This window comes from Dermacentor andersoni, chromosome 1 (assembly GCF_023375885.2).
Source record: "Dermacentor andersoni chromosome 1, qqDerAnde1_hic_scaffold, whole genome shotgun sequence".
Classification (NCBI taxonomy): domain Eukaryota; kingdom Metazoa; phylum Arthropoda; class Arachnida; order Ixodida; family Ixodidae; genus Dermacentor; species Dermacentor andersoni.
The window spans coordinates 42,091,650-42,107,108 of NC_092814.1; the positions used below are offsets into that span (position 1 = coordinate 42,091,650).

At 42.5% G+C, this 15,459-nt stretch overlaps 1 protein-coding gene across 2 annotated transcripts in view; it reads right to left on the reverse strand.

The window, feature by feature from the left end:
- Positions 1–15,459, reverse strand: part of PAPLA1 (Phosphatidic Acid Phospholipase A1) — an 88,757-nt gene that overhangs the window by 72,053 nt on the left and 1,245 nt on the right. For both annotated transcript variants that reach the window (XM_050193959.3, XM_050193958.3), the window contains exons 2-3: positions 12,558–12,848; positions 5,918–7,449 (exon numbers count right to left, since the gene is read on the reverse strand). In XM_050193959.3, the coding sequence (XP_050049916.2) occupies positions 5,918–7,449; positions 12,558–12,848 (1,823 nt within the window). The remainder of the gene's footprint in view (positions 1–5,917; positions 7,450–12,557; positions 12,849–15,459) is intronic.

Genomic DNA, 15,459 nt, shown 5'->3' on the forward strand with positions numbered 1-15,459 from the left:
ACGCAACAGGCAAGTATATTCCAGTCTAAAATTAATCAAATTCTGGGGTTTTATGTCCTAGAACCACTATGCGATTATAGGCATGCCGTAGTCGGGGGCTCTGGATTAACTTTAACCACCTGGGGTTCTTTTTCAATGCACACCTAAATCTAGATACACAAGCGTTCTTTGCATTTCGCCCAATTGAATTCGTGGCCTCGAGCTCAGCAGTGCAACGCCACAGCCACTAAGCTAATGCGGCAGGCTATATTCCAATACTCTTGCTACTCTGCAAAATAATCCTGCTAATGATGCCAACTTCCCGACTTCAGTAAGTTACATTTATGCATAAAAAAATTAATCAGGACTTGTACCCAGAAAAACCGAATGCATACTAGGTCTATGAAGGTTTACAGCCTTGATACCCATTCCAAAGCTACATTTATGTCACAGCGGAAGAACCTCATATAATTTTGACCACTTGGTGTTTGTTGACATGCCACCCATATCTTAGTACACGGTGCTTTCAAATTCCGCACTTCATCGACCGAAATTCCTGGGAATTGAAGTGGAAATCTTGAGGGGTGCCACAGCCACTGGGCCACTGCAGAAGCTGAAGTGTGACAACGCAAGGCTGCCAAATGATGTCATTGTGCTCAAAATACTGACAGTAATATCCAAACATTTTCATGAAACTTTCTTTTCATGCTACATGAGCAATCCAAAGACGATCCACAACAAAGCATTCCAAGTGCAATTAATTAAAGCCAAAGACCACAGCACTACTGCTTGGGATAGCACTAGCAAGCAAGATTCACCGTATAGCACAGAAGTGCATGGTCTACATGCAAGGTTCGGAGTACAGAATCCACAGGTTCAAAACAATTCAAACTAAATATGCTGTGATGTCTTCGTTTCAATTAAATGTAACCACATTCAAGTAACACAACAAGAACTGAAAGGGTAATTGCATAAAAAAACAGCACACTATGCTTTATGAACATTACCTGGTTGGACTTGGCCAGTTGCTGTGTACAGAAATGATGAAATATATTGTTACAGAAGGATGAAAGAAGACAGAGGAAGAAGAAGATCGCGAGACGCTGGCTGCTGCGTGTCGTTGGTGGTCAGCCATCTTATCTACTCTGACTCATCCTGTATATATATTGTAAATACAGTCTTTATATACTCCCAACATCCCCGTAACAATATCACAACATTCTTAAGAGAAATCGTCAACGGGTGAGTTCGTAAGGTGTCATAATGAAAAAAAGGTGCATGAATGGGACAGTGACACCAAGAGCTCGCATTGTTATTTTTTTCTGTTTATTTGCCATTAGCGCACCTTTTTTTAATGCGTTAGCATTAGGAGTGTCAAAGTGGAAAAGAAATGATGTGTGTGGAGTGTGAGAAGCTGGCCACGTGGTAGAGATAGAGAGGGGATGGGAGAGCTTACACAGTAAACTCTCAGTTGTACTAATGGTTTAACGAATATTTCAGAAAAACGAACTTCTCAAAAATCCCCGGCAGGTTTCCTATGCATTCTATGCGAAAACCTTACAGCTAAACGAAATTCTGAATAACAAATATTTCAGTTGAACGAACTTGAGGCTCCTGTTGGACAGTAACACTGGCTGCAATTAGAAACTGCTTAGAAACATGGGGGAAAGCCCATGTGCGGTGAAAGCGAGCCAGAAGAACAGCGTGACGAGATGATTGACTCCGGGATGTGGACAGAGGTCTGTCACCAGCTAGAGCTAGATGCAGTGACAATAAGCTCGTTACCTGTGCTGAACTACTAGATCTGGAAATTCTTTCCCGTGTTCATCCTGAAGAAGAGTGTGCCAAGGAAGATGCAATGGAAGAGGCAGATTCAAATACTCTAACTCTAGTCGAGGCTGTATGATGCCGTGGAAAGTTGCGAGACTTCATGTCTCAGCAACAAGCTGTGCCAGAGGAAGTGTACAAAAATAGACTCTCTGGACAGCTGTGTTACTTCTTGCGCTTTAAGAGCATCAGTGCAAATGAAAATTAGATTTCTTTTCAAAATGAGATAGGCAGCAATGTAACTGTTACACACTTCGTATATATTGATGTACATAACTCCATAAATTTAATGTCACAACTTTTGACTTGTTTTCTGCTGTGCCCTATGCTGTTCCATATTCTAGTGAATATTCAGTTTAGTGAACTTTAAGTTAAATGAACTACTTCCTTGGGTCCCTTGAAGTTCACTCAAGTGAAAGTTTACTGTACTCTGTTTCAGTAGTTCTATGCAGCACGGTGGAAGCTACAGGCTTCTTCGACTAATCAGAGGGGCGAACACATCTTAAAAGGGCCCTTGTGCACACTGTCATGTGCTAGCAATGAGCACTACAGCAGCAGCAGCATCTACTAAGACTGCAGCTGCGCAGTGAGATCAGCTGTTGTGATAGCACCAGTAGAATATTCGTTCCATATTACCTCAGATACCAAAACGGGTGTACGTCAAGATATTTCGAGGTACAGAGGAGTAGGAGGGTTGTAGAGATGGCGGAAGCGGAGGATTCAGAAGGAGCACTCGGCCAGAATGTCGCACGGCATGGTGGCGCCATCTTTTGATTCCTCTTTTAACATCTACGTACTTGTACACGGTGTGCCTGCAGACAGTCATAAGTGCAGCTGCTTTCTTAATTAGAATTTATGCCCGTTTACTGCACTCCTTCTACAATGTTCCAAGCATGTTCAACGCCAACTTATCAGTTTCTTTCGTGTAAAAGAGCTTGGAACGATACCACACAAGCAAGTCTACAGATGCCATTTTTGCGAAGGACGAAGCACTACCCAGGAGGATGTCCTTCGGAGTGTTGTGGCTGTGCCAACTGCGCGTATGAATTTAGCCACTGCCAAATCAATTATTTGTTTGTACTTTTTAAATGTAAATGAATGTCTGTATGGCAGCGTTGCATTAAGTGTATTGTATTTTATTGTTTGTGCTCACTACTACTGTCTGCTGCTTTAATAAATTTTTCTATATTCACTACCATAGGAGGTCCTGATTCAGTCTCTGACTATAGGACCTCCTTCTGTATGCACAAATTTTTGTGGTTCATTAAATGCCTACTTAAAACCACTTCTGACTCTGTTCTTTGCATGAACTTTGTTTTCATTCGAACAAGTGGAGAAGTCTATTTTCAGTATCATAGAGCCTCCATAAATATTTTATTAAAGAATGAAGCAAAATCGTGAAATAAAATACCCTGCGACCTGCAAAGCTGCCAAGTAAACACCTGCCAACAAGACCAATTGTCAAGGCCATGTAGTTGTGCAATGGGTTCCAAACTATGGCACTACATCTTGCAGCGCAAGGATCTGTGCTCGCAGGTCATGTAGGCTTGGCTCTGCTGCATGGAAGTACTGAAACAGAGTGTAGAACACATGGCAGGAGGTGCGTCCAATGAGTTTCTGAACAACCCGTTGGAATGTGGTGAATGCAGTTTAAATCGTGGATACGGGACCTCAAAGAGGTGTGACATAATGTTAATGGTACTTCTCTTGCATTTACCGCTGAATTGCCGCTGAATTCTTTCCATTATGAAGATTCTTGCACAAGCTTTTACAAATGTGGTATAAGAATCTGACACTTTAGCCACAAACTGTAAAGTTAGTTTGATTGATTGGGTTTAACATCTCAAACAAACACAAGCGCATTGAGAGATGTCATTGTGGAGGGCTTAGGTTAATTTTGATTAATTTATGTACACCCAAAGCACGGCATATGAGTGTCCTTGCATTTTGCTGCCATTAAATATGGCCGCCGCAGTCAGGAACTGAACCCAAGACCACATGCTCAGCAGCACAACGAATCAGACAGGTGAGTATGGAAGGAGATAACTGCCAGCCTCTTGGCAGAGAAAGATGATGACTTCAATACTGAAAACTAAAGGGGCCATGACATTAAATTTTTCAGCTTGAATTATGCATCATATGTTAAACTGCACATGTTCGACAGCAAGCTTGCAAAATTTGTGCAGATTTGTTATGGTGGAAAATTTGCATTGAAGTTTTTTTTATAACAGAGTTGAACCAATGTACTTGCAGCAACGGCTCCCTCCAAACAGAAGCCGATCTCGGAAGTCATGCTTTCATGAGCAATGGAAATGATTTCACAAACCAGAAATATTGCATCGTCACCATGCATCATTTCATCTTTGCATGTGCATCGTGGCAGTCAGCCCGAGATAGTTTCTGCAGGCGTTCTCTGGTTTGTGCTACTTTTATTATGCGAGTGAAAGAATTGTGGGTACAACTCAACGGCAATGCTCTTCTTGCTCTGTTAGGTGCCAGAATGTGTCGGGCAAGACATTCGATGTGGTTACAAACTGTTTCAGAGCTGATGACACAGCAGTAGCCTCACACTTCATGACATCACACAATCCACGCCAAAATGGCAGTTACTTTCAGTAGGAGGGACTTAGAGGGAGAAATTTCAAATTGCTATTTTTAATTAAAATATGTGCTGACAGCTCAGCCCCTTTAATGTTCGTTTTGTAAATTTCATGCTGCTCTTGATGATGTGCTTCTGCACACATTAACTGGCTGTCAGATAGCACTGGGCCTTTCTTCAGGACACTGAGGTCCTACCCATACAATTGGAAGGTGTAACTAGAACTTGAAAATGTTTAACAACACTAAGTAGTTGAAACCGGCCAAGTCAAATGTACGTTTATATCACAATAAAATTGTATCCACATTTGATAGATCGAACTCCATGCTTGCCATGAAGGGAGAAAAAAATTCGCCTTTCACCATGGCATGTGTGTCTATTAAGAGGTCATTGTGAAATGTACAGGTCCACATGTGCCAATCAATGAACATCAGTTAGCATCACTGCAGCAAAGTATGTTGACAGAAAAGTGTCAGGTGGGTTTTTAGTTTTCAAATTTCATAAAACAATTATATCGAACTACGCACGATACTGAACTCGAGACACTTTTTTGCGAGTATGATATGAACAGTTCTGACTGTATATGATTGCTTCACTTGAATATGTAATTTTTCCAGTAACAGTTAGGCTTTCATCTCATGTCAACCCATGTATGTGATAAACTCCCAATTCACAAGTTTGATATCTCTTCTCTGACTACAAGGTTGTCTAGAGTTTTTCTTAGTTTATTTTTCAGATTACACAGCTCTTAAATGACTACTCACCAGGCATCAGTGGAAACTATGGTTATGCTCTGGAAGTTGTAAAGCGCATCGCTGCACCGCAATAATTTTGTAAGAAGAGTTTAGTAATAGTGTATATAGAAGCAAATTGAATGTTGCAAGGCCGTGGTGTGAGGACGAAAGCTGCCCTCCTTGCAGCAGGGGCTCTCTCTCATTGCCTCAACCAGTGTCCACGAGCAACAGGTCTCCTCTCTGCATTCTCCCATATCGGAGCCGAGGGCCACGTGACCTTTATGTCACCACTCTGCCTCCTTTTTTTTTTTCCCCTGCCTTCTTTTCTTTGTTCTTGTAGGGTGTACTTCCAGATGTGGTCTTGCGCACTCTGTGTTTCACGGAAATTCCCCCAAGTTGTTTACAATGCTGCTGGCTACATGTATGCTGCAGGTGGTACGTGTGTGATGTGGAAGCGACTGCCTGTGGCATCGTCGCAGCTGGCAGGCAGCGTGGTTCCTCTAATAATAGAAGTGTGCAGGGTTTTGTTTGAATTTTCAGTTCTTTTCATGGCACACATCAGAGTAATATTCAGACATGACCATCACCATGTGGCCAATTCACTGCACCAGTCTCCTTGCAGTAGCCAAATTTGGTGTACTTAAAATGCTCACGCACACTGGTGGTTATGCAATGCTTAAAGTTTGTCTGTAGAGCTAGCGCTACTGCACGGTACACAGCAACTAGAAAGCCTGGCTGCACTTACTGTATTTTGCAAGTATGCATGCAGGAAACTTACCAGGGTTTCTATGTCAATCTTTTCTTCATGAATCTTGGAGATGTAGTCACCAAGCATGAGTTCTTGAAACACAGATTCTACGGAGACATCCTTGTCAGCATTTTGCAGAAGCTCTGATGCCTCTTCAGAAGCATGAGTCGATGTGGGTGGTGGTGTTATCTCGGCCTTTGGAGAGTCAACAAAGACATCTGTGGAACTTGACTGGGAGCTGGTGTCACCCTGATGCGACAAAATGTCGTACAGAATGAGTGATCCGAGGCTGTGGCCTGCTAGTGCAACAGTGCCTTTGAAACTAGGGTTGCGTTCTGTGAACTTGCTGTACAACCTGTTAATCTCCGAGCCCACAGTATCAACAATGGTTTGGCAGTAGACGGGGCTAGTGTAGAAAAGGATGTCAAGAAGCGTGTCGTTAGTGAAATGACGCAGCTTCGGGATGCTCCTGAGAGTGATGTGCTTAAGGGCACTATCAATGCCTGTAGCATCGCTGTGCAATGTTGAGTGCCACGAGACTGGCAGAAACTCGATGCGCCCAATATTACCCTCCTGGGAGGGTACACTAAAGTGGCTCTTGATGAGCCCCAGAGATATGTGCCGAATGTCATCAAGGCACTCTTCAACTGAGCGAAAGCGAAAATCACACACAGAACCCACGCCATGCACTACGAAGACCAGATGATCAATCTGGCTGGGCTCGCCTTCCTCAATGGTTTCAACATCTTCAATGCCTCTCTTGACGACTCGAGGCCGTGTCTGACCCTCACTAACATTGCCCCACTCGTCTGGGTGGCTTGAAGGCAGGAAGTGTACCATTACGCTGGAATTGTGCATGACGACTGTCTGATTTCCAGGCAGTTCCAGTTTTTGGTGCCAACTTCCCGTGGCCATAGCCTTTCGGTAATGGTCTTCTAAAATGAAGGCCACATGTTCTTCATAGGGCACAAAGCGGTTCTGGCCTTCCAGCTTGTAGAACCAGGTGCAACGTCGCACCTGACTGGGTGTTTCATCCCAGTACACTGGACGGCGCAACCGAGCACCGACATCCACATCATACCTTCCACCATCTGTGGTCACAACAATTTCACTGCCAAAAGCCAACCTTGCAGACGCTTCCTCCAGGTTGGTTGAGTCCAACAGGGAGAAAGGTATCCAAACAATTTTGTTCTCAATTTCCTTGTTGTAAAACCAGTGAGGCCTCACAGGAACATACGTCGCACCTGGTGGAGAGACAGGGATCTGGGCATGGTCAGGCACGTATGAGTGCAGTGGTTGCTCAAAGGAAGCAGGAGGAGAGGCACTGAATGAAGGGTCATGTGAGAAAGCACTGGTCTGGGACAACGATGGAGCGTAGAAGTTCTGTGGAGGTGGACCATTCTGGCCAGGTCCCTGATGTGAAAGCGCTCCTTGAGACTGGCCAATTGGGGAGGTTGCAACAATGCCCGGTCCTGATGCAATTGTGTGCGACGAGTGGGCTGTCTGGCGCAGGAAGGAAGCATGGGTCAAGGGACTCTGACGGTGGAAGTTCATGGGTGGACCTGCAAGTCACAGTCAATTGTGAGAACAATTCATACTCAAGAACATGCACTGCATAAGCAACAGTTGGCATGTTACCAAAAGAAAAAAAAAGAAAGAAAAGATGCCTAGCAATTAGAAGTGCCGTCCTTTTTATGAGACTAAAATTAATTAAATTATGGGGTTTTACATGCCAAAACCACATTATGATTATGAGGCATGCTGTAGTGGGAAACTCGAGATTAATTTTGAACACCTGGGGTTCTTTAATGTGCACCCAATACGCGGTACATGGGCATTTTGCATTCACCCCCATTGATTTTCATGGGACTAAAAGCAGCACTAAAAATGATCATGCATCATGCGATTAGGCTACAAATGAATTAATGAATTAATGAAAGGGTTTTACAGGCCAAAACCACAATCTGAATATGAGGCACGCCGTAGTGTGGGGCATCGGATTAATTTTGACTACCTGGGGTTCTTTAACGTGCACCTAAGCCTAAGTACACAGGTGTTTTTGCATTTCGCCCCCATCGAAATGTGGCCGCCGTGGCCAGGATTTGATCCTGCGACTTTGTGCTTAGCAACGCAACGCCAAAGCCACTAAGCAACCATGGTGGGTTAATTGTAGATTACACTTCTGGAATACCAGAAATGGCAGCATTACCATAGGTGAGTATTGTTAGGCAAAAAATGACAAGAACTAAAAGACAGGCTGGATGTTCCTGTGCTAGCTCCCCATGATGTAGTTAAGAGTGGGATAGTGCCTGCCGTGGATTACTTAACAATAGTCATTGATAAACAAGGATTAAATTGCATTCCAAAGGACCAGATTTTAACTGACGAGCTTTGAAAACTTTCTGTGAACAAATATAGCCAAAACATGCAAAAATATTTTGAAATTTGCCATGTCATGCTAATGTACCACTGCCGCTATTTAGGCACTAAATTCAAGGAGGAAAGTTTGGCCATATTTTTCTCCACTAATAACTATTCTTTTTCGTTTAAACAATGCACATCCGGCCTTGAAAAAGTACAGTGTTGCCCTTTAGTGTCCATTATAGCAAATATATGAACAAGTGCACCATTGTGGTACTTGAAAACTCAAGGGAATATATGCACTGCCATGTAAAATCAGATGACAGAATACTACTGGCAGGGGACTTTATTTACCAAACATTGATTGGCACACCTTTCCATTGCATTCTGCTCACAGTGTTGATAACACAATCTTTGATATTGTATTCACGTTTGACTTAGTGCAAATGGTAAATAATTTCACGAGAGTAGAGGGAGCCGTAAGCTCAATTCTAGACTTATTTTTTGTAAGTGGCGCCATCCGAAATGCGATAACCTGTTTCCCACTTTTTCTCGTGCTGATGATGAATCTATTCTCGATATGCTTGCATTCTACTTTGATGACTTCAGAAACAGCACTTGCAATATAAATGACTTATGGCTTTCCTTTAGGGGAATTGTCTCTGAATGTATCCCCCGTTTTGTTGCCAAAATTGCGAAATGTTCTGTGCACCGTAACCCATGGATTTCTCGTGAGACGTTACGCTTACAGCGAAGGCTTAAAAGGTTAAAAACGAAATCAAGAACAAATGTAACCTTAAAATCTATTGTGGCAGGCACTTCAGAACAACTAAAACAGAAAATAATTTGCTAAAAAAAAATTAAAATATTACGGAACGATCCTGCCTTCATTTATTAAAACGTCTCCAGAGAGATTCTGGCGCCAAATCACACCTAAATCTGCTTCCACCAGTGGGTTCATGATAGACGGCAAATGTGTAAGTGATGAGACTGTCATTTGTTCTGCTTTTAACAAATTCTTCCAGTCGGTATTTACCAAAGATAATGGTTGCCTTGCCAACTTTTCTATATCGCTTCCTGTTACATCTGACGTTATTTCTGAGAGCAGCGTTTTCAATTTGCTATTGAACGTTGATACTAAAAAGTCACCAGGACCAGATAATATACCAAACACGTTTTTAAAGCATTATGCGGAATGGGGTGCTAAGTACCTGTATGTCGTATTCACCAGATCTTTACGCGATGGTTCCCTACCGGATGACTGGAGGACGGCCGAAAACAAACCTTTACATAAATCCGGGAAAAAAGCACACATAGAGAATTACCGACCAGTATCTCTTATATCTACATCATGCAAAATTTTAGAGCATATAATTCATAAACATATATTCGGTTTCTTAGAAGACCACAAGAGCCTACCTAACTAGCAGACTTAAACAATACTTCTTCTAACAATGCAGAAGTTGCATCTGGAGTCCCCCAGGGATCCATTTTGGGACCACTTTTATTTATATTATTTGTTAATGACATAGTCGCAGAACTTTCAGTTTCCATGAAACTTTATGCAGATGACTGTATTTTGTATGAAAAGATATCTTCTGTTGATGATCAGGTGCGTCTAAATAATGACCTGGCAAAGGTCATTGCTTGGTGCGAACAATGGCAAATGTCTATTAATTTTGAAAAAACTGTTTTTATGAGAATCACCCCCCCCCCCCCCCAAAAAAAAACCTCTTCAATTTGCATATAATGTTGACAACGTATCTCTATCAGACGTAAGAGAGTACAAATATGTGGGCCTATGGATAACCAATGAGCTTTCCTGGACAAAGCACATAGATACTGTTATTGCAAATTCATTGCGTAAACTGTTTTTCTTGAGGCGCTCACTGAAATCATCTACGTCTAGTGTTCGTTTACTGGTGTACAATTCCTACATTCGTCCGTTGCTAGAATATGCCGTAGTTATTTGGGACCTATTCACTTTAACCAATATTAAAAATATGGAACGTGTACAGCATAAGGTAGTTAGGTTTGTTTTCAATTCATACGGCTGTGCGTCTGTTGGTGAGCTCGTAAGACGCAGTGGATTACCCCCGGTGACTGTGTGCAACCGTATCTGCCGATTAAAGTTCCTCTTTCAACTTGTAAATGGCCATTATAAGGTTAACACTTCCAAGTTCTTTACTTACTCATCAGGTTATAACACGAGACGAAGGCATGCTTTATCAATAACCCCCATGAACGCACGGATTAACTGTTTCAAATATTCTTTTTTTCCTAGGACAATAACAGACTGGAATAATCTTAATTCTGATATTGTTACCCAGAACTCATTATCAATGTTTGAAAAAGGCTTGCAAATGTTAAGAATTTGTGTGCGTTATTTGCTTGTATGTTATGTATTCTTCACCAATGTTTGAAAAATGCCTGCATATCTTATGAATTTTATGTGTTTACATGCTTGCATATTTCTATGTATACCCACCCTGCTATGATCTGATTTCAGATGGCAGTATAAATAAATAAATAAATAAATAAATAAATAAATAAAACAATGACAAAAGCACCAAGGTCCATAGCGGTTACCAATGCTTTAAAATAAAGAAAAACACTGTTTGCCAAAAAGGACAAAACATGGTAATCTTACACCATACAATGCATCATACTTGCAGAATAATGACAAAACATATGTGAAAAAAAAAATTATCGAGCTCAGACATAGAGAAAAGTGCCATAATGTAAGAGCTGCCATTATGTACATATAACATACCGTATTTATTCAAAGCTAGGCCAATAGTTTTTTTGCAAATAATCACATACAAAACTCTAGGGCCGGCTTAGATTCGAGGAGCTTAAAAAACGCGCCTGTTTGTAACTGAAAATGATAAATATGGTCCATAGCTAGCGCCTCATAGAAAAGTCAGTATCACAGCCGCTACTAGCCGGGCCAGAAGCCAACTGAAGTACGGAGCTGGTTCTATGGTATTGGTGTGCGGCATGGTGTTTTCAAACGAAAAGTTGTGCTAGCCGCACAGGCATAGTAAGCCAGGCGAGACTTCAGCATCGATGAGAAAAACATCCGTCGTTGGAAGAGGCAACAGCAGACACTTTTGCATGTGCCGCAACCAGGAGATGACAGCCATAAGGAAGATAAGCGCACAATAACGGAGCGGAGCTGCTCACCGAGATTGCGGCGCGTTTTGACACGTATGTCGCACTGTCTGCGCATGCATGGGTGCACGGACACGAGCTTGCGCGCGTCCGCATGCGTATGTGTGGTCTGGACGCTAACGGTGGTGACGATGTAGAATGAGCTCGGCATGTTTATATTAACTGCTGTTATTTTGTGAACGCTGACCTCATTTCTTTGTTCGGCCTACATTCGAGGTAAGTTTTTTTTTTTGTTTTTTTCTGGCTTTGGACATTCAAGGGTCGGCTTAGAATAGAGTACATATGGTAATAAAAATTGATGTGTACCTTCAATAGAGTTGATGTCTGCTTTGAGAATGGCTGTGGTTTAAAACTGATTTTTCTTTTTCATTTTATGATACCATTGCCACAGACAATATGAATTAATATCACCTATGTGCTTTATGGCAATTATAAATTTATGCTCTGGTCTTGCGAATATGCCTCAAGGACGAGCATAGTAGTGGGAGTAACCTTCTGCTACCAAACACCTATGTGTAACAAGTATGCAAACAATCGGTGGCAGAAAAAAGATCAGCAGAGGCTTCTTGCAACCTATACCAACTCTACCACTACACTGTTTATATACCCAACATCTGAATTAGAGAACTGGGTAAGATAAAACACAACCTCTGATTTAACTGTCTGAACAATCAGGGTACTGTAATGACATTTTCTGTATTAATTGCATACACTAACACATTATGTAGTTAAGCAACATTATAGGCCTTATTTACTCAATACGGGTCAGAATTAATAAAAAATAACTCCTAATGTACATCAAATTAAAAAAATTGGACACATACAAACCTGAGCAGAAGCAATACATATTAAATGTAGCCATAACCCTCCAAGAGACTACAAGATATATTTTGCCTGTGCCTAATAGCATTCATGGCACCTGGTTCCATTCAGCTAAAGCCTGCTTGAAAATGTGACAGTTGAACTTTTTTCTTGCAGCACAGGATGGTGGCACTTTTATGTCAACTGTAATTTGAAATAAATGCTGGGACTCGTTCATATTTTTTTTAAGGGGGGGGGGAGGATTGAGTTACTTTATTGAAGAGACGCACAATGAAGAAGGGTGGACTTTTTGTATAGACATCTGTCAACTCACCCATGGGAGGAGGTGCAAGAGCAGGGCTTGTTTGGTCTTGCAGTGGCTGTGATGCCTGGAAGGATGCCTCAGGCACTGCTGAAAGGTTCTCTGTAGGAGCCACTGGTGACCCAACAAATTGTGTCAGTGGTGATGCCTGCATCTGGGCTGGCGGTGGTCGCAGGGGCTGCTGCAGTTGGGAGAATGATCCTGATGGCGAAGACTCAGCCACGCTGGCCTTTTCAGGTGCAGTGGGAAACTGCTGTGCTTTATTTGGCTCTTGACCCAAGAACGTATCTGCATCTGCATAATCTGCAAAAAGGAAGTGGCATAACTCAGCAGGTGAGAACTGGCACCTTTAGACCAAGATGAACCCAGATCAACAAAAGTGACAGGTACAAGGCTGTCATCACTCTTGTCTTGCACAATGTTTAGTCTGTACAGTAAAAATGACATGCACAACTCACCTGTAGAACAGTGACTACCACACATCTTTATTTTTCTAACAGATCTGTACATTTGTAATGCAAACAGCAACAGCATGAGAGTGGTAACATATAACACATACAGCTATGTTACTAGTTTGACCCATACAGCAGATTGAGCCAACCTACAACAGCTGCATTAGAGAAATGCAATGAGGTTATGGTGGCTAGAGGAGTAGGCATGCCGACGACCCGTCTGGAGCATAGTTCACCACTTCTCTGCATCATGACGCATATATAGCACTGTGCTCAGTAGAATGGTAGAAAGTTACTCAACAGTGCGCGTCGTCTGGTACTTCTGACAGATGGTGTGCAGCAAATAAAGTAGGCAGAGGGAAGAACTATCGTCTGTGACTGTTAGTTTGTGCAGTTATAAGCTGCAGGTGTCTGTTATTGTGTGCTTAGAAGTTGCTAAAAGATGTGGAAGCATCTACGGGGACAATGTGATTGACAAGGTTAGCAGACACTCATCTTCGAGGCCGAATCACCGGAGGATACATCAGTTAGTGGTGGCATTTCTTCTTCAAAGATGAGCACAGACACTTATTTCTTCGCTCTGAACTGTAGGTCAGGGGGCCTAAGCCAACATTGTTTTCAGCTCCGACAAAAGCAGAAGCGGACAAGTTGTGTTGCGAACAAGGCTTTTACCAACAGTTCCTGAAGTGTTATTTCACCGAGGTGGTCAATGAAGAAGTGGTTACCAAAGATGCAATGATATGGTGCTTCCGCTCATCTCTATTTGAGACTATGTTCACGTAACGTAAGTGATAATTACCGTAAATGTACGCTCGGAAAGATCACAAGAAGCTGTGAATGAACCCACCTGTGCAGTGGCGTAGCCAATGAGGAGCTGACCTGGCTTCAGACCCCCCCAAAATTTTTCCAGCCTGAGCCCTGCTCCCTTTTATGCCTCGCACGTCACCTATGAATAAAAGCGCATATCCTTCCTATGCCTGCCCCAGGCAAGTACAGAATGATACACGCCTTCAGGCAGGCTAACGGCACACTCAAGGTAATAGTTGTATTATTATGCACCAAGCATGGAAAACTTAGAGAATAATGCAACCTTCGCCTTCGCCGCCACGCCCCCCCACCCCCCCACCCCCCCCCCGGAAAAAAATCCTGGCTATACGCCTTGTGCCTGTGCAAAATGCGAAGACTTCCAAGACTTCTGTGCTGGTGCTTGCGGAGCTCGGCAGCGCACATGTTCTTGCCTCATGCTCACAGAATCCGGCAGTGAAAGGTTCTAGGGCCAGCGCATTTTCCGTTTGTGTAAAATTAGACTGTGTCATTACACTCAATAAAGTTCAATTGGAAGTGTTTGTGTTTCTATGCAAGGAACCAACGGCTGCACCATAACTCTGCAGGAAAGATAAGTTTGTTTTTTGCTGAAATAGACATAATGTTGCCTCCTATGGCATCAAATGAAGTAAACATTTTTTTATGAAGATTTAGGAGTGGCAAACAACATCAAGACTTAATTATATGAGAGCAGTAAGTTCAGCTCCAAGTGCAACATCCTTGCTCCAAATGGTTCTTACCCGCTGTAATGGCTAATTGGTTATCATTGTGCTGCTGAGGATGAGTTCGCGGGTTCCATTACCTTCCGTGACGGCAGCATTTCAATGGGGTCAAAATGCCACACCCTCGTGTATTTAAGTTTAGGTGCATGTTAAATAATTCCTGGATGTATCTCACAGCCTAGGTGGATATTGCTTCAGAAGGTTGAACCTGTAAATTATTTAATTCAATAGATACTTGGCAGCACCAAACCCACGAAAGAAAAAGACTATGTACTAGTTCTCAGCGTAACATTACATATAACTTCACACAAGTTCAAAACCACTAAAACGATAATGCAAGCTAGGTTCTTGCATATAAGCTAGAGAAATAATTCCAACACTTCATCTTTAAAAATGATAGCAAAATTCTCCATGCAGCCTTTCTGCACTGCTCACAACGGTACTTGAAGCATACATCATAGCTGAAAACAGTGGCAGAGATACCCTTTAACATGCCTCTGTCTACACTGTGTATGGACGATAACGCGTGCAGGAGCACCGTTCTACTAACAGCAGCACCATTCTTGTGTCATGATGCGGAGAAGTGGGGAACTACACTCCTCTAGCCACCATAATGTGGCATTCAGCTAGCTTTTGTCTAGTGGGATGGGGATTTATGTTTGCAAAAACATGGCCCGGTGAGGGGTAACATGAAATGTCAGGGACGACGAACATCTGCAGTGTTAACTTGTTTTACCAAAACAGTTGGCAACAAAACTGTAGCATACCGCACTAGCATGAAAGCCTATTTGATAACCATGCAGACGGCGTCAAGTGTGTGCATCTAACTTCCCCCCCCCCCCATAAAATAACTTTTCCATAAAATGATAAGCACAGAATAATGTATTTAATTATGCAGGCAAAATGCACCAAATT